The 19,788-nt window shown below is 38.4% G+C and overlaps 1 protein-coding gene across 1 annotated transcript in view; it reads right to left on the bottom strand.

Annotated features, from left to right (window-relative positions):
• Cfap69 (cilia and flagella associated protein 69) overlaps positions 1-19,788 on the bottom strand; it is a 61,269-nt gene continuing 41,481 nt past the window's right edge. Inside the window, exons 14-23 of the mRNA XM_055612774.1 lie at positions 13,610-13,728; positions 11,188-11,306; positions 10,389-10,470; positions 8,477-8,669; positions 6,493-6,630; positions 5,770-5,846; positions 3,660-3,857; positions 1,339-1,425; positions 826-930; positions 1-276 (exon numbers count right to left, since the gene is read on the bottom strand). Coding sequence (XP_055468749.1) covers positions 109-276; positions 826-930; positions 1,339-1,425; positions 3,660-3,857; positions 5,770-5,846; positions 6,493-6,630; positions 8,477-8,669; positions 10,389-10,470; positions 11,188-11,306; positions 13,610-13,728 — 1,286 coding nt within the window. The 3' untranslated portion in view covers positions 1-108. The remainder of the gene's footprint in view (positions 277-825; positions 931-1,338; positions 1,426-3,659; positions 3,858-5,769; positions 5,847-6,492; positions 6,631-8,476; positions 8,670-10,388; positions 10,471-11,187; positions 11,307-13,609; positions 13,729-19,788) is intronic.

Genomic DNA, 19,788 nt, shown 5'->3' with positions numbered 1-19,788 from the left:
CATTTATATATAAATATATATTCAAAAAGTTGTTTTACAAGTTGTTTTACAACCTTTTACATCTAAAAAGTTCCACATAGGATTTATTTCAAAAGGTTCCAGAGAACATCAGATAGGGATGCCCTTTTTAGGCTCATTCAGTGTCTTCATTTTCACCTTCTGCAAGGCTCCTCCTTGAATAGGCAGTTTTTTAAGAGCAATGTCAGTGTCAGCCAGATGTCCTCCCAATAATCGGGCAGGAGTGCTTTCCACTGTGACCACCTGACCTGAAGGAACCTGGAAAAGGAAAAGACAACTATAAAACTTTTTGATAATCCATATATGCTATGGTTTGCTTTGTAAAGGATAACAAGCGTAAGTGACAGTGTGACATAAGAGAAAGACAAGGACTTTAGTGCCAGGAAAGTGGGCTTGAATTCTTCTACTGCTCATTAGTTTTGTGGTGGGGACAAACTGGGTCCAAGAGAGATCACTAAGAGTACTGGTATGGTCACTCACTCTGGCCTACTTCCGGGCAAAGGAGGATCATGCTTATGTTACAAGCAAGATGCAATCAGTGCCTTGAGCAGAGTTGGCAGCACCTTCTTAGGGAACCTGGGTGTGTGGGTGGGGGTGTAGGGGTGTGGGGGTTTGTTTGCTCTAATCTAGCACTAGGAATGGGGATACGGGAGGGGAAAAGTATCTTAGAGATAAACATGCCTTAATGATGGGAAATCTGAACAATAAAAAGCAAGACATATGAGGCAAAAGTTCCCACAGAAACAACATTTTGGCAGCCCAAATTTTCTATCTGTTAAGAAAGAGATGTGGAAAAAATGATCTTACCGTTGTGTTCAGACCTTTAATAATTGTTCGGTGATATATTGCATTTTGTGGACATTCAATACATTTAGAGGATTCTATAGCCTTTTCTTGAAGCCTTTTTGCTTTCTGAAAAATTTTAAATTAGAAAGAAAACAGCATTAATTGCCAGTGAAGCATGGTTGATGGTTCTTACCAGAAGTACTTTTGTTCTCCTGTTCTTAACTCTGTTGCTAATGGAAATAAAATCCTTCGGGGAGAAGGGTCAGGTGGAGAGCAGGCACAGTTTCTTGGACTTACTCCTGCCTATTATGTCAAAGTTGCTGAGAACACTACCCTGGCTTCTTAGTATTAAGCCAAATGGAGTGCAAAGCAGCATTTTCCATTGGTAAACCGTGCTTTCGGTTGTCAATCTAAGAGGAAGGCAAGGGTGTAATAGTGGTAGAATCCTACAGAACATTATCAGAAATGTGGAAATGAATATTCCTTATGATTAGCTGGTTGTTGTGTATACCACTAGTGCTTTGAAAATCCTACCTTTAATGTTTTAGCATTTGATGTTCTAGCCATGAAGTAGTCCCATGACTTGTTAGCCAGATCTCTTTGCTTGTGTGTGGCCTGTATCTGAAACAAATAATAAAATCAAGAGTTTCAGTTCACATACTAAAATCTGTTTACCTAAAGAAGCTAAACAAGGAGGAGGACCTGGGGTAAGAGGATCAATCTTCATTTACAAAGACAAAGGGGGTGGACATTGGAAGAAGGAGAAAACAAGAAACAGGACAGGAGCCTACCACTGAGGGTCTCTGAAAGACTCTACCTAGCAGTGTATCAAAGCAGATACTGAGACTCATAACCAAACTTTGGGCAGAGTGCAGGGAATCATAGGAAAGAAGGGGGAGTTAGTAAGACCTGGAAGGTACAAGGAGAGCAACAGAACCAAAAAGTCTGGACTCAGGGGTATTTTATGAGACTGATACTCCAAACAAAGTACATTCATGGATATAACCTAGAACCCTTGCTCAGATGTAGCTCATGGCAGCTCAGTATCCCACCCTAGTAAGGTGAACAGGGACTGTCTTTGACATGAACTCAGTGGCAGGCTCTTTGACCTCCTCCTCCCCTGCCCTCCCCCCCCCTGCACCCCGAGGGAGGAGCAGCCCTGCTGGGCCACAGAGGAGACATTGCAGCCAGTCCTGATGAGACCTGATAAGCTAGGGTCAGATGAAAGGGGAGGAGGTCCTCCCCTATCAGTGGACTTGGAGAGAGGCATGGAAGGAGATGAGGGAGGGAGGGTGGGATTGGGAGGGAATGAGGGAGGGAGCTACAGCTGGGATACAAATAAAATGTAATTAATGTAAAAAATAACAATTAAAAAAAAGAGTTTCAGTTCCCATGAAATACACCAAAGGGCTCAGAAGGTCCCTATTTAAAAGGAGGTACCTCCCTTTTGCTAAAGGAAACTTTGAGGCTGACAACTGCTTCAGAAGTGGGGACAGATGTATGATAATAAATATTCAGTCAAAATGGCAAAGGTTCTGTGATTCAAAAGAACTTATGCATTGAGGCAGCAAAAGCTCCATGTTTTCTTCCCAGTTCTGAGCAGATCAACCCGCTTATGGTAGTACCCATGTCATAAAAACTGTGGAAGCAGATCTTTGAAGTAATTAGTTGCAGGGTGGCGTTGACATGTGAATGTCCAAAGATCCTAAGCTGAAGAGTCAAGCATTCGACAGTCTATTTGGAAATATCAGGCAATATGCAACACTTTGGAGATCATCTTAAGGAGCTTAACTGTAGTCATAGAGATCCAAGACAAAGTGGTGATGTTTCTCTGTCCACGGTTAAAATTGTTCAAATGCTTCTTAGTTGGTAAAACACATCAACAAACAGACTATGCTACAGGTTCTTGCCTGTGCATGTTAAAGAGAAATGGCTGTTTTTCCCAGCTGACTTCTCTGTTTAGCTGAAGTCAGGCCAGTTTGCCTAGGCATGAACAGAAGCAATGATCACAGTATTTTGGCACTGAGTAGAAAGGGCTGTGAAAGGAGGAGGTGTGAAAGACAACCTTATTTCCCTATGAAGTTATGTATTCTGTTATGGATAAGTTGCCAGAATACATTTAAAGTACATAGTTAAGAAAGTTATAACTTTTAGAACCCTGTTGAATACTTAAAATATAGAAGTGTCTCAAGTATCTCTTTACCTTGTAAAATCTAAGAGTACAAAATGAAATTATAGGGCTGGGGAGATAACTCAGCCAACAAATTGCTTGTCGTGCAAGCATGAAGACCTGAGGTCCATCACCAGATCCTACATAAAAAGCCTGGTGTGGTAGCCTATGCTAGTAATTGCAGTTGTGGGAGGAAGAGACAGGAGGATCTCTGGGACTTTCTCGCCAGTCAGTTGGGCTGAATCAGGTGCTCTGGGCCCTGAAAACAAGCAAGCAAGCAAACAAACAAAACCAAACAACAACAACAACAACAAAACCTGTGGAGAATGACTAAGAAAGACAGTCAACATCCACTTCTGGCTTCGACATTTCTGCACATACCTCCAAGCACATGTATGTGCAAACGTGCATATGCCACATATACACACAGAAAAAAAGACAACAAAAATTAAATTGTAATGCCAAAAGCAACACCGACAATAGCAATTGTATGTTACACTCTTAACTCCATAGTTTCTTTTAAAATTGCACAAAGACATTGAAAATAAGTACTAGAGAAAGGAAAACAATTCAATGTTGACATATTTACAAACAGTGCGCATCTATTTTATGGATAACTTCATCCAGTTTACACACAGAGATGAACAACGTGTGCCTCAAAGGCTGTCTGGTACCCTTGGATTACCTTTGCATATGCTCTTTGTTCATTTTGCACATCTTGGCGTGCTTGGCTTTCGATCATCTCACTTTGCAAGGAAGCAACCATCTTTCCAACATTTTCTGATGCTGCTATAATAAAATTCAAAGAGTCTTCATCTGAATCAACTAATTTTAACTTTTCCAACTTTATTTCTTCAAATATTTCATTCCATATTTCCCCAACCTGTAATGGCAAAGTTTAAGTTGAGAAAGTTAGACTAACAAAAGTAAGTGAAACCATCTTACACAATTCTTTACATGGTTGCCATCTTGTTAATTCTTTTTTTTTCAACTACTTTTTATATTTTTTATTTTTATTATTAGTTACATTTTATTAACTCTTTATCCCAGTTGTATCCCACTCCCTCATTCCCTCCCAATCCCACCCTCTCTCCCTCACCTCCTCCCTGCCCCTTTCCAAGTCCACTGATTGGGGAGGATCTCCTCCCCTTCCATCTGACCCTGTTTTATCAGGTATCTTCAGGACTGGCTACAAAGTCCTCCTCTGTGGCCTAGCAGGGCTGCTCCTCCCTTAGGGGGTGGGGAGGTCAAAGAGCCTGCCATTGAGTTCATGTCAAGCTTTTCCTCACTTACTTTTTGGGAATAAGTTAGATATGCTGAGATTGAGATGGGTACCAGCTACAACTGAGGATTCTGGCTTATAGTTCTTTCTCTTCCATAGCTAGTTGAGCTTGGCTTTCTGAACTACTCATGCTATTCTTCTTGACAGCCCTCTAATGAAGGCTAGGTTATGCTGAACCAGACGAACAAACAGAGGGGCATTCAGGGAGCCTAGGACATGTGACCCTTAGAAAAGGGATCCTGGTCTTCACCTACTAGCAAAAGCATCTCAAACTAAATCACAAGTTTTTAACTCCACATTTTCATCATGCCAAAATCTCCATCTCTTATTCTAAAAGGAAGGTACTAGAATATGCTGAGAAATAGAGAAACAGTTATGTCATCTAAAACAGGAATGCAACTTGATATTTTTCATCTGAAACAAAAAGGTTTGTTAGTGTTAGTTTTACAATTGTATGTATCATAGTTTCTCTCTTTAAATTTTTTTTCCTAAATATTATTATTATTTGTTACAATTTATTCACTTTGTATACCAGCTATGGGCCCCTCTCTCATCTCCTCCTGGTCACACCCATCCTCCCTCTTCCCCCTCCCCATGTCTCTCCCATAGTCTATTGATAGGGGAAGTCCTCCTCCCCTACTACCTGACCCTAGCCTATCAAGTCTCATCAGGACTGTCTGGAACCTCTTTCTCTGTGGCCTAGTTAGGCCACCTCACCAGGGAGAGGTGATCAAAGAGCCAGTCAGTGAGTCCATGTCAAAGACAGCCCCTGCACTCATTACTAGGGAACCTACATGGAGACTGAGCTACCCATGGGCTACATCTAAGCATGGACTCTATTGCCTACTTTTGGATCACTCCCCCCTGGCAGGGCTGCCTTGCCCAGCATCAGCTTCAGAGGATGAAGATATTCTCAGTCCTGACATGAATTGATGTGCTGGGGAAGGTTGATACGGGGGTGAGGGAGCTCTCCTTTTCTGGGGGAGAGAAGAGGGGGAGAGGAGAGTGGAGGGACTGAGAAAAGAGGAGGGAGGCAACACCTTTGGAATGTAAAATAAATCAAGAAAATAAAAATACATAAAAAGAAAAATAACCCCTCCCTACCAAAGGAGGAAAAAAGAAAAATAAAAAGAAAACAGACTCTGTCTCCTAGTGGCTATCAATTGCCTCTGGTTTCTCAGCTAGCAATGAGATTTCCTGACCACCTCCCTGATCCATGATGTGACTGTTTGGTTTTCTCTTGTGCCAGTTTTGTGCATGCAGTCACAGCCATTTGTCAGTTTATATGTAGAACTACTCTGTTGTGTGACTGTGAGGTATGTGGCTCTGTTAGCTGTATAAAATCTTGTTTCATGAAAGAAACCCAAAGAATGGTATGCTTACTTAATCGTAATATGAAAAACATAAAGAGAAGTAGTAGAGTATTTAAACAATTGTTCCAGTTATCGACATGTATTTTATTTCCAAATTTATTTGTAACATAATAATTTTAAGTTATTAAAATGGTACTTACTTTAAAATCAAGGTATCTATGTATTATACAGAGGGTGACAAAATCTTCAGCAGATAGGCCAGGTAAGTTTTCAAAACCTACGAAAATTTGTGCAGAGAGAATTATTTTAACAGGAGCAAATGATTTCAAGCATTGTATCTCTACCATAAAAACAAATGCAAACTGATACTTGTACTTCTGCCAGGTTATCCTTACACAGCCATTAGCAGAGAACTCATTTTCTTTGGACCATGGTCAAAGAAAATTTTCTTTTTTGAGAAAGGGTTTCTCTGTGTAGCCTTGGCTGTCCTGGACTCACATTGTAGACCAGGCTGGCTTCGAACTTACAGAGATCTGCCTGCCTCTGCCTCTCTGAGTGGCTCAGAGTGATTTTACTATTAGAAGCTAAAGAGCAGATAACTCTTCCCTTATTAGGAAGCAAAGATTTTGAAACTTGTGATAATTCAGAATGCTAATATTTAATTCTAAACATCTGAATTAACTGCTCATGTCCTGCTACACCCTGAAATTTCCTGAAAAGCTGAATGAGCTGCTCGTGGGGCTCCACATTCCAAAATTCTAACTTTTGATTGGTGTTACAATGTATGCATGGAGGTCATGAGGGAACATGCATTTAATGTATAAAGAGAATTTATTCCTGTGTGTCAAGCGGACTCTGTAGCAAAAGCAAGTGCCCTGATACTCGTCACACAAAAACACTCGTGAATCTCAGTGCTTTCTTACCTAGTTTGCCCAACACGGCATAAACTTTTGCTCTGATATTCTCAGAGACATCCATAACTGCAATAGATGGGCAGTTAGCAGGAAGGGGCATGGTCGTTTGCTCTTCTTGAAAACTAGTAAATAGAGGTCTCTTTGTATCTAATCATTGAGTAGTATGAAACATAGAAGGGAGAGAAAAAAAACAGCAAATATTTGAGATTTTATTCTATAGATAAAATGGATTAAAACACAAATTTACATTTAAAAATTAAAACAAAGTGCTCTGCTTTTTTTTTTCTTTTTTCTTTTTTAAACTTCTAGGAATCCATCCCAGGACTAACAAGCAAGCACTCTGTCACCAAGCTCTCTGCTGCACTGCCAGCCCAAGAAAGCATAATCAGTAATTTTTTCTATTTTGTGGCAAAACTTACAGTGTCAATTTTTCTTATTTATAATTACAGCTACTTAGGGCATAATGGCACATGCTTTTAATCCCAGCACTTGGGAGGCAGAAGCATGTGGAGCTCTGTGAGTCTGAGGCCAGCTTGGTCTACAGAGAGACTTCCAGTACAGCGGGGCTACAGAGGAGGACTCTGTCTCAAAGGAAACAAAACAAAACAAAACAAAACAAAACAAAACAAAAACACAGCTTAGAGTTTTAATTTTTTAAGATTTATTTTATTTGTGTATATGTGTCTGGGCATGTGTATGCCTCATGTATAGGGATCCCAGTGGAGGCAGAAGAGGGCACTGGCTTCCAGAAGCTGGAGGTACTGGCAGTTATGAGCTACCTGACCTGGGAGCTGGGAGTCAAACTCAGGTCCCCTGAATGAGGAGCAAGTGTTCTCAACTGCTAAGCATTCTCTCCATCCTACCTTCTCTAAAGGTAAAAATTTAATGTAAAAAAAATAGTCAAATATAAAGTTCTAGAGATGGCATAATGCCAGGTCAATATTGATGTGACAATTTTGATTGATTTCTATAAATTATGCCATAAAGAGAAAAACTATGTCATAATATCTTCGTTTAAAACTCAGAGAGCAAAAAAGGGATTAGAGACAGCAACCATCCAAAGTGGTGGTATTTTTACTTAATGTATATATTATTAACAGTTTTGCCAAAAACACAGTTTGAATGTGAAAGGTTCATAAAACATAATACAGTATCACAGACTATATAAATTAATTATGCATTTTAATACCATCAACCTCATTAGAACATGGCAGTTAAAACTGGTGAACATTTAACTTCTTTTTACCAAAATGCAATCTCTTTTGTGGAAAGAAAAATAGCTAAATACTAGTGCATAAACTAGTGTAAAGTTTGTTGTTAAATATAAAATACTATTTAACTATCAAATTTGATTGCTAAATGAAACATCAATTGAACCTAGTTATAAAAGCAAATACCCCAACTAAACTTATTTTGAAAGTATCATTAATTTCTTAGTTAAAAATACAGTTAAATACCATGTTAAAAATAATCTATAAAAAGTGAACCCACTACTAACTTACTTAATTTTGTTAATTATTCACAACTTATTAACAGAGAGAGAGAGAGAGAGAGACAGAGACAGAGACAGACACACAGAGAGGCAGAGGACAACCTATTTTGTTGTTGCTCAGGTGCTGTTCACTTTTTTGTTTGTTTGTTTGTTTGTTTGTTTGTTTTTGAGTCAGAGCCTGTCACTGACCTGGGATACTTGGTCATGCTGGCTTGACAATGAGCCCTGGAGATGAGTCTGCCTCCACAAAGCTAGGATTATGGCTGTTTTTGTTTGTTCTCCTTTAGTTTTTGTTGTTTAGGGGATAGAACTCAAGTACTTCAAGCTCTTTCCTGACTGAACTATCTCCTCAGATCCCAATTACTCATAATTTATAATAAAAAATCTTTGGCATCTTGTTGGAAGAATCTCATAAAATGGGGTAAATCACATTCCTATATTCTTTAAAAGTACTGAGATAGACATCTAGTTGTTTCTACCAAAGCTTACGAACACACTTACCAACGATCATGCCATTTTTATCACGTTTTACTCCTAGTTCTTTTTCTTCCTTTCTCCACAGTTTAATTAAAAGACTAGCAGCAGTCAGGCCTTTCTTCCCTCTCCAAGCATTGATGTGAGCAGAAGTTTTGGGATTATCACAAAATTCAACCATTATTCCAAGTATCAGATTACAGAATTTTTTTTGGTCCAACTTTGCAAGGAAATAGAAAATGACAAAAATGGTAATGAATACTAAAAATAAGCATCTTACTAAAGAGTCACTTGAATTACCAGCCAGGTCTTTCTGAGCAGTCTGATTGTGACAATGTCCAGTAAGTCATTCCAGGAGTATCGATATGGCCATAGATTTAGAACTATCCGTTGAAGTCCAGTATACTCAAGATTGAGTCCACAACTAAAGATGGTTACTCCCCTGCTGTGGTGGTTTGAGTAGGAGTGGCCCCCACAGACTCCTGTGTTTGAATGCTTGGCCCATAGGGAGTGGCACTATTAGGAGCTGTGGCCTTGATGGAGGAAGTGTGCCACTTTGAAGGTGGTCTTTGAGGTCATATATGATCAAGTTCTGGGTTAAAACTAATAGGTAACCAAACAAACTAAAAGACACAAATATGGGAAAGAGATTTATAGGGAGGAGGGAAGGATGACAGGATAGAGAGGAGGTAAGCTATGGTAAGGGATGAGAGTAAAGAGGTCGTATCATATGCATACATAAAATTGTCAAAGAACAAACCTAATTAATAAAAATATCCCATCTACAAGAGTGAATTCCACAAAGTCAATTTTTAATGTAAAGTATTCTTTGTTGATAACTACTCTGGCACATAAAACATGTAAACTTTTGTTTGAATTGCAACTGTGGTCAGTTTATGTGATGGCTTGTCTTGGTTGTCCACTTGACTACATCTGGAATTAACTAAAACCCAAATTATTGGATACACTTGTGAAGGTTTTTTCTCTTAATTAAATATTTTGAAGTGGGAAGATCCATTCCTAATCTGGTTCTCTGAGGTGGGAAGACACACCTTTAATCCAGATCTTTTGAGGTGGGAAGATCCATCTTTAATCTGGGCCACATCTTCTGCTGGCAGCCTATATAAAGGACATGGAAAAAGGAAACTTGTTCTCTTTGCCTGGTGACTTTTGCTAACAAGTCCATTCCTTCACTGGCATTGAGCCCACTTTTTCAGGATTCTGGCATATACTGAAGACCAGCTGAGACATGGAGAGGAAAAATTACTAGATTCTGAGACCTTCTACTGGTAGGCAGCCATTGTTGGACTAGTGGACCAGCCTGCAAGCCATTCTAATAAATCACCTTATCTGTATGTGTATCTGTACCTATACCTACACCTCTAGATAAATAGATTTTTTTTTTTAATTCCTGTTCTTCGCTTTCAGGAGAAAGAAGCAAATGTTAATGTTCAAAACTGATACAACAACATTCTTACATTTATTGACTAGAAGAACATCTGCTTACCTATGTTTTTGAACACTGATCCAAGTAAAGGGATTCCTTAACTAGAGACATGTTCAGAACCCTTAATATGCTAGTGTTTTGTGAATACCTGGGAGGGATTTTATTTAACACAACGTATATAGCTGGGCAAGGGGCACATACCTTTAATCCCAGCACACAGGAGGGAGAGGCAGGAGCATCTCTGTGAGTTCCAGGCCAGCTGATCTACACAGTGAGTTCTAGGACAGTCAGTACTACGCAGAGAGACCATGCCCCTGTCTTCCCCACAACCCAAACAAATCCAAAGCAACTAAAGAAACGAACCCCCTCACTATATCTGAACATGATTTGTGTCATGTTTATTCACAAAATATTGTTTTCTGGTACTTGGTTTGGAAAGAGTTAGTATGAAATATTTATTTTTTATGTTGGAATACTGTGGGTATTACTTACTGCCAATATATCCAAAAGGAGAAAAATCCCTTCCTTTTCGAGAAAATAATCCTCAGAACTATACCATCCCAAAATGCAGCACCTTCAATAGAAAGAAAGGCAGTCATTCAACAAACATCTATTGTTAGCTTTAACCTGTAGCCCCTTCTTCCTAGGATAGCATTTACTTTATTCTGGAAGCCAGTGCTCTCTTCTGCCTCCACTGGGATCCCATACATGAGGCATATACACACAGCTTGCTTTATTTTTTTCCCCAGCTTAGAACTACCTTTATACCCAAAACAATAAATATTCTTTTCCATATAACATATTATTTTGTTTCTTTGGAGAACTCCAACAACATTTAATGCATCTAATTTATCATCAAACGCTAAGAGGAAAAAGGAACAAGGAGAAATAATTACTGTCCCAAAGTCCAGATATATTTAAAAGTCATCATCATTAAAATTATTAAAACAACACAAAACTATGGAATGGTTAGATGAATGTCAATGGAACAGAGCCGCGTGCCTCAGAGAGCCAAAAAGAAGCATCACACAGCATGAGTAATGGGGATACTCATGCTTCCTAGATGATACCAAAGTGGACTGAGATTAAATCCCAACCAGCCATTAAGTTTTGAAATGAGTAGCTTTCTTACTTGAGGGATGGGTTTAGTTACTTCTCAAATTTACATTCAGCCCTCTCACAGAGAAGGCACTGACATACCCTTCTAGGGTGATTTTGATGGAAGAAAATGGTCGCTTGTAAACTTAAGTTTCTTATACTGAGATACTCACTTGCTCACGGTAATACTTACCAAATGCAGTCTAATGTACTGAAGAGAAGGACATTGTAGCCTAAGCCACTCTGTAACTTCTTGTGGTCTGTTTTCATTACATGAAGAATGATGTCAACTCCTTCAGCTCCAAACATTTCCTGTTGAAGAGGATTGAAGAGAATCATTTCTTGGAATAAATATATAATTGTTCTCTTCTCTACCCATCCTATCCCTTAAAACTATCTTTCTACCAGAAAAATTATACTAGCTATGGTTTAATTGTTTCCAAACAGGTTTGCTAGTTTCCAAACTGGGAATTTTAATACAATTTAAAATTGTACTCATTTGAAGCTAGAGGGGTGGCTCAGCAGTTCAGAGCACTTGTTGCTCTTCCAGAGGTTATGGGTTCACCTTTGCAGAACCGACTTGGCAGCTCACAATCATCCATAACTCCAGTTTCAGGGAATCGCATACCTTCTGATATCTAACGACACCAAGCACACATGTGGTGAATACACATACAGGCAGATGAAACATTCATACACATAAATAAACAAATCTAAAAAGCAGTTGTACTCATGTATTCTTAGTTCTTTATGGTACATTATTTTAATGCGAATCACTTTAAGATGAACGTGCTAACAGTGTTCTTAGTATTTTTTTCTCTCTGTCTGAAAATGGAAACCATACAAGACTTGTCCATGGTTTCTTCCATGTTAGAGTGCATGTAATCCAGTCATGTCAAATGAATAGCACACATCAACATGGATCATGGAAGATGTTATAATGTTTTCAAGAGAGGAGGACATAGATAAACAACCATTAAACCTTTAATCATTTATATAAAATTATTACCAGGCAATATTTTCCCCTGGCCAATTATTTTTCATACTGTCATGTTGCTCTGTTCTAGTTCCCACTTACATCATAATAATTATTCTACATGAGCAGGCACAAGACAGAAAAGGATAGTATGTTATATTTCAGTGCTTGGAACTAAACATATTTTTTTCTTCCTCTTGTCTCTCCTTAAAAATCTATTTGGGGCTGGAGAGATGGCTCAGAGGTTAAGAGCACTAGCTGCTTTTCCAGAGGTCCTGAGTTCAGTTCCCAGCAACCACATGTTGGCTCATAACAATCTATAATGAGGTCTGGTGCCCTCTTCTGGTGTGATGGCACACATGCAGGCAGAATGCTGTATAAATAATAAATAATTAAAAAAATCTATTTATGGTATTAGAAAGACAGATCAGTAATTAAGAGCATTTATTTTCTTTCAGAGGACCTAGGTTTGATTACCAACACCCACATAAAAATTTACAAGTATCCCTAACTCCAAAGGATCCAATGTCCTCTTCTGACACTGAGTATCAGGCACGCATATGGTGCACAGACATGCCTGTGAGCAAAGCACTCATATACATAAAATACACAAATCTAAAAAAAATTTAAACCTGTCTAAATTTTACTAATTTTTATTTTTCCAATTCTATCTCCTCTTACCTAAATTATTATCTTATGATACTCAGTAGTTTACTACAGAGCTAATAAGTATCAAAGAGACTTAAAGTATTGTTTTAAATTTCTAGCTTTAGATGTAAAGGCAAATCAAACTCCAAGCAATAGTTCAGACAGTACAGTCTCCTATGTATAGCTGTTTGGCTACTGTAGGTCTTGTGATTCTACGCCTGGGTTTTCAGTGAGAAGAAATGAAAGCATTACATCCCCACACATGCTCACTGAAGCTTTAGTTTTAAGCAGTCCGAATACAAACAGCCTAAGTGCCTGTCAATGAGGTACCAGAGAAACAGATTTTGATGGTTCACAGATTACCACTGAGTGATGAAAAGGAATAATACAAGCAACAGTATGAATATATTTCAGAAATACATACTGTTTCTTTCTGGATAACAAAAACATACACAGAAGGGCAAATACTGTGTGATTTTACTCACAAAAAGACTTGGTAAAACTAATCTATAGGTGGGTAGGGGTGTGGCTGCAGAGCCGACAAGTAAATGTCAGACCTATATGAGATTGTGGTGTATATTAAATGTGTCAAGGGGCATATTGCTGAAATGCGTTATACACATTCAAAAAAACTATTTAAATATGTACTCAAGCCCTGTGCTTTTCACTCTATGTAATTATACTCTAACGATAAAAAGTATTACATTTTAATTAGGTCTTAAAATTGTATTCATTGTGTATGTGTGTGGGCTGTTATGTGTCATGATGCATGTTTGGAGGTCACAGACAAGTTTCTTCTTCTGTCATGTGGATTCCAGAAATGGGACTCAGGTTGTCAGGCTTAGTAGCAAGTAATTTTAACTGCTGATCCATCCCACCCCTATCCCCACCCAAATTCTACAAGATTAGAAAAAGGGAAAACATTTATGGACACTTAAAAGAACATATAAGGAGACTGGGAGGTCTGAGGTTTAGATTGTATATTACATACCTTCCTTTTAATAAAATTTTCACAAAGGCCTGACAGGATAAGTAAGATGTCAGACTGGATTTCTAAGATAATGGCCTCTTCCTTTTCATCAAGTCTGTTTATCATATTTTTAAAGATTCCTGGTATGAGAAAAATTAAAGAATGTAAACATTAGGGTTTTTTTTTTATTTGCTCTTAGGAAACCCTCTTTTAAGAAGATTTTTCACCTTCTAGCCTACAACTCCAGCAGAATAGCCCTGTTCTATCAGCAGCTATAACCACATTTAGAACTGCAGATAAGACCCCACCCCCAGATATCCAACTCAGAGCCTATCCAAAGTCTCAAAAGCACTTCTCACCTCCCCTTCATCTCCATATCCTGGCCCACAACTCCAGCAGAAGCCCAATGCAGAGGCCATGCCAGCCCAGAAGCCATGCTGCTACCTAGAACCTCAGAAACCTCCTTCTCTACCAGAGGCCGCACCAGTACCTGGAATCCAGAAGACACACCAGCTCCCACAATCTTAAAACCCCACACCAGAGGCTATGCAAGCCACCAAACCCCAGCACAGACTCCCTATTGGACCTGACGATTCACTTGTTACCAGAACCACAGGCCGCCCAGGCCAGAAGACCAGAAAGGAAATGGAAATAAAGGGGAAGAAAAGTTGACCCAACAAAGATAAACTCAGAAATTGGCCTATAAACTTATAATTATCCCCAACTCAGATGACTAGAGGCCATTTAAAGAATATAATCAACAAGAACCTGGGCCATATGGCACCACCAGAGCCCAGCTATCCTACTGTAAGAAACCCTGAATATTCCAGCACAAGTGAAGTTCAAGAAAATGACCTTAAAGCCAATTTTATGAAAATGATAGAGGCCCTGAAAAAGAAATTAAATGAATCCCTTAAAGAAATTGAGGAAAACACAAACAAACAATTGGAGGAAATAAATAAATCCCTTAAAGAAACCTAAAAGAGCCAAAACCAACAAGCAAACAAAAACAAAAAACTAACAAAGAAGCAAACAAACAAACAAACAAAAAAAAAAAAACAAAGTGAAGAAAATGAGTAAAATGCTCAAGACCTAAGAGAGGAAATAGAAGCAATAAATAAAATCCAAACTGAGGGAATCCTGGAGAAGGAAAACCTAGGGAAGAGCACAGGAACTACAGACACAAAAATCACCAACATAGTACAAGGATGGAAGAGAGAAACTCAACCATAGAAGACACAACAGAAAAAAATTGGTGCATTGCTCAAAGAAAATGTTAAATCTAAAAAATTCCTGACACAAAACATCCAGGACATTGGGGCCCTATGAAAAGACTAAACCTATGTATAATAGGAACAGAGGAGAGCAACCACAGCTCAAAGACCCAGTAAATATTTTTAACAAAATCATAAAAGAAAATTTTCCTAACCTAAAGAAGGACATGCCTATAAAGGTTCAACAAGCTTACAGAACACCAAAAATACTGAAACAGAAATACCACACAATAATGAAAACACAAAACATATAGAACAAATAAAAAATATTAAAAGCTGCAAGGGACAAAGGCCAAGTAACATTAAAAGGCAAGCCTATTGAATGTTACACCCGACTTCTCAATGAAGACTCTAAAAGCCAGAGTGACCTGGAAAGATGTCTTACAGACTCCAAGAGCCCACAGATGCCAGCCCAGACTACTGTACCCAACAAAGCTTTCAATCATCATAGATGGAAAAAAAAAAGATCTTTCATGATAAAGTCAAATTTATTCACAAATTCAGCCCGACAGAAGATACTAGAAGAAAAAATTTATCCTAAAGAGGCTAACTACAGCCATGAAAAAAATAATCTCATACCAACAGAACCAAAAGAATGGAAGTGAATGCATGTGTACACATGCACATGCGCGTGCGCGCGCGCGCACGCGCGCGCGCGCGCGCACACACACACACACACACACACACACACACAACCACTAACACCAACAAAGTGAAAGGAATTAACAATCATTAGTCATTAATATTGTTCAGTGTCAATAAACTCAATTCTCCAATAAAAAGACACAGGCTAACAGAATGGATGTAAAAACAGGATCCATCCTTTTTCTGCATGCAAGAAACACAGCCCAGTATCAAAGACAGACATTACCCCAGAGTAAAGAGTTGAAAGTCCACTGATAGGGGAGGTTCTCCTCTCCTTCTTTCTGATCTTAGACTATCAGTTCTCATCAGAAGTGGCTGCATTGTCATACTTGGGGAGGGGCATGCATGCAGAAAGGGGAGGAATCGTGGGATTGGGAGGGGAGGAGGGAGGGGCTTATGGGGGGGTACAAAATGAATAAAGTGTAAAATAATAATAATAATAATAATAATAATAATAATAATAATAATAGTTGAAAGAAGATTTTCCAAACAAATAGACCCAAGAAGCAAGCTGGTGTAGCCATTCTAATGTCTAACAAAATAGATTTTTTCAAGCAAAGTTAATCAAAAGAGATGGAGGTGTACACTTCATACTTAACAAAGGAAGAAACTCACAAAGATGTTGTCTCAATCCTGAACATCTATGCCCTGTAGGCAAGAGCATCCACATTTGTAAAAGAAACATCACTACAGCTTAAATCACGCATTGAACCTCACACATTAATAGTGGGAGAGTTCAATACCCCACTCTCACCAATGGACAAGGCATCCAAACAAAAACCAAACAGAGACATAATAGAGCTAACAGTTGGTATGAACAAGATGAAATTAACAGATATCTCCAGAATATTTCACCCAAATACAAAAAAATATATACTTTCTTCTTAGCACCTCATGGGACAGTATCCAAAATTGACCATACAGTCAGTCACAAAGCAAGCCTCAACAGATATAGGGAAATTGAAATAACCCTCTATATCTTATCAGACCAGCATCGATTAAAGCTGGACTTCAACAACAAGAACAGAGACAACAGAAAGTCTACAAACTCATGGAAACTGAACGAGTCTTTACTGAATGATAACTGGGTCAAGATAGAAACAAGAAAGAAACTAAAAACTTCCTAGAATTCAATAAAAATTAATGTACAACGTACCTAAACTTATGGGACACAAGGAAATTGGTGCTACCAGGAAAGTTCATAGCACTAAGTGCCCACATGAAGAAATTAGAGAGACTTCATACTAGCAATTTAACAGTACACCTGAAAGCACTAGAATAAAAAGAAACACACCAAAGAGACTCCTCTTCGGAAGGCAGGAAATAATCAAACTGATAGCTGAAATCAATAACATAGAAACAAAGAGAACAATACAAAGAATCAATGAAGCCAGAATAAAAAAAAAAAATGAAAACATCTTTAGTAAATAGTGCTGGTCTAACTGGACCTCTGCATGTAGAAGAATGTAAACAGATCCATACCTATCACCCTGCACAAAACTCAAGTCTACGGGGCTCTAAAACCTCAAAATAAAACCAGATACACTGAACCTGATAGAAGAGAAAGAGGGTAATAGCCTTGAACACACCGGCATAGGAGACAACTTCCTGACCAGAACACCAATAGCACAGGTACTAAGATCAACAATTAATAAATGAACCTCATGAAACTGCTTCTGTAAGGCAAAAGACACTGTCAACAGGGCAAAATGGCAGCCTGCAGAATGGGAAAAGATTTTTCACCAACTTCACATCTGACAGAGGGCTAATTTCCAAACTATATAAAGAACTCATGAAACTATAGGTCAGTTAAAAAATGGGGTACAGATTCAAACAGAGAATTCTTTAAGTGAGGAATCTCAAATGGTGAAGAAGCACTTAAAGAAATGTTCAATATCCTTAGCCATCAGGGAAATGCAAATCAAAATGACTTTGAGATTGCATCTTATACCCATCAGAACTCAAACAACAGCTCGTGCTAGCAAGAGTATGGAGCAAGAGAAATACTCCTCCATTGCTGGTGGGAGTGCAAACTTGTTCAACCACTTTGGAAACCAATATGGCAGTTTCTTGGAAAACTGGGAATTGACCTACCTCAAGACACAGCTAATCCACTCCAAGCATGCAACCAAAAGATTCTCCTTCTTACCACAAGGATACTTGTTCAGCTGTGTGGATAGCTTTATTCATAATAGCCAGAAATTGGAGAAAAGAAAACCCTACAGGTCCCTCAACCAAAGAATGGTTAAAGAAAATATACATTTACACATAAAGTATTATTCAGCTGTTAAAAAAAATAATAGTAACATCGTGAAATTTACAGCCAAATGTATAGAACTAGAAAAATATCATCCTGTGTGAGGTAACCCAGACCCAGAAAGATAAACATGGTATGTACTCACTTATAAGTGGATATTAAGTATAAAGTAAATGATATCCAAGCTACAATCCACAGACTCAGAGAGGCTAAATAACTAGAGAGATCAAGGGGGGAACACATGAATCTCGTTTGGAAGGGAAAACAGAATAGATAGTTCAGGCAGACTGCAGGTAGGTGGGAATGAAAATAGGAGAGATGGGGTCAAGGAGAATCAAATGAGAGAGTACTGGGAGAGACAACTGGCACTGGGGGCATCTTGTGACAAGCTAGAAACTTAGTGTAATGGAAACTACCAGGAATCCACGAGGCTGACCTTAGCTATGACTTCTAGTAATGAGGATAAGAGCCTGAATGGGCCATCTCCTTTACTTAGGGAAGATTTCCAGTGCAGGGACTGGGATACCAACCCATCCAGAAAACTTTTCATCTACAATTTGCCCAGCTTGCAAAATATGCTGGAGTAAGGGTGTGAAGGCCAGCTTGACAGATTATAGTAAACTTAGGTGGGTCATAAAGTCAGTGACTGGTCACTCAGCAAAATTTTCTCTGAGGAAATAAAACTTGTTTCACAGGGGCCAGTACTCCCTGTGGCTGGCTAAATACTCTTTTAATTTACTGTGGCCTTTCCTCTCTGTGGCCAGAAAACAGAAAAGAAAGAGGGAAAGACACACACACACACACACACGCACACACACGCACACACACACACACACACACACACACACACACACACACACACGTGTGTGTGCACGCCAAGCTCCAATAACTTCATATATACACATACATAGATACATACACACATAATATATACATATACATTTAGTGAAGAAGCAAAGCTCCAATGAGCAAGCTCCAACAACCTTACTTTTTCTCCTTCAGCTTATATATCCCAACAAAAATCATTGAAGTAGTATAAAAATTACAATGCAATTACATTCTATTTTTTCCAGTGAATAATTATAATGACTATAGATAGAAAAACATGTTCCCCAATACCCTCACATGTTAAAAAAGTTTATGTATTATGGGTGAAAACAAATGTTAAAAAAATATTCCCAGGAATCCAAATACAGTTGTAACTAAGCAACTTAGTATACGTAAACAAAGTGTAAGCAGGAAAGGTTTATCTTACTGGAAGGCTGCAACTTGTGGTTACAAAGAAAGAATCAATTATTTTATTATTAATCTTAAAAAGTAATTTTTTAAAAAATTTATTGATTCATTATTTATACAGTAGTCTGCCTGCACGTGTGCCAGCAGGCCAGAAGAGGGCACCAGATCTGGTTATGGATGGTTATGAGCCACCATGTGGTTGCTGGGAATTGAACTCAGGACCTTTGGATGAACAACAGCCAGTGCTCTTAACCTCTGAGCCATCTCTCCAGCCTGTAAAAAGTAATCTTTTATAAAAATCCTAAAAGAATCACAAATCTAAACTTTTATATAAAAAAACCAACCAGCCATATCTATTTTAAATCTTCAAGGTACACATCTACTTATTAACAATTTTTTATTAAACCATTCAGGAAGCGCTGAGTGCAAAAATGGATACAAGAAATTAATCATCACCTTGATCACCAGCTCAGCTTCAGCAAGAAAGTCATGTCAGCCAGTGCTAAGTTGGGCTATTGTTTTCTCCCTAAACTCAAAAAAAAAAATCCCTCAACTACTAAGAGTGTATCTTTCTGAATTTTAAATTGTTCCTCAACATTTTCTTTTTTCCCCAATTTTATCTATCTATCTATCCATCTATCTATCTATCTATCTATCTATCTATCTATCTATCTATCTATCATCTATCTATCTATCTATCTATCCATCCATCTATCTATCTATCTATCTATCCATCCATCCATCTATCTATCTATCTATCATCTATCTATCTATCTATCTATCCATCC

The sequence above is a fragment of the Psammomys obesus genome, unplaced genomic scaffold (assembly GCF_907164565.1).
Source record: "Psammomys obesus unplaced genomic scaffold, mPsaObe1.curated_primary_1811, whole genome shotgun sequence".
Classification (NCBI taxonomy): Eukaryota; Metazoa; Chordata; class Mammalia; order Rodentia; family Muridae; genus Psammomys; species Psammomys obesus.
Note: the sequence above shows the minus strand (reverse complement) of the source record. Positions and strands in the feature narration are given on the sequence as shown.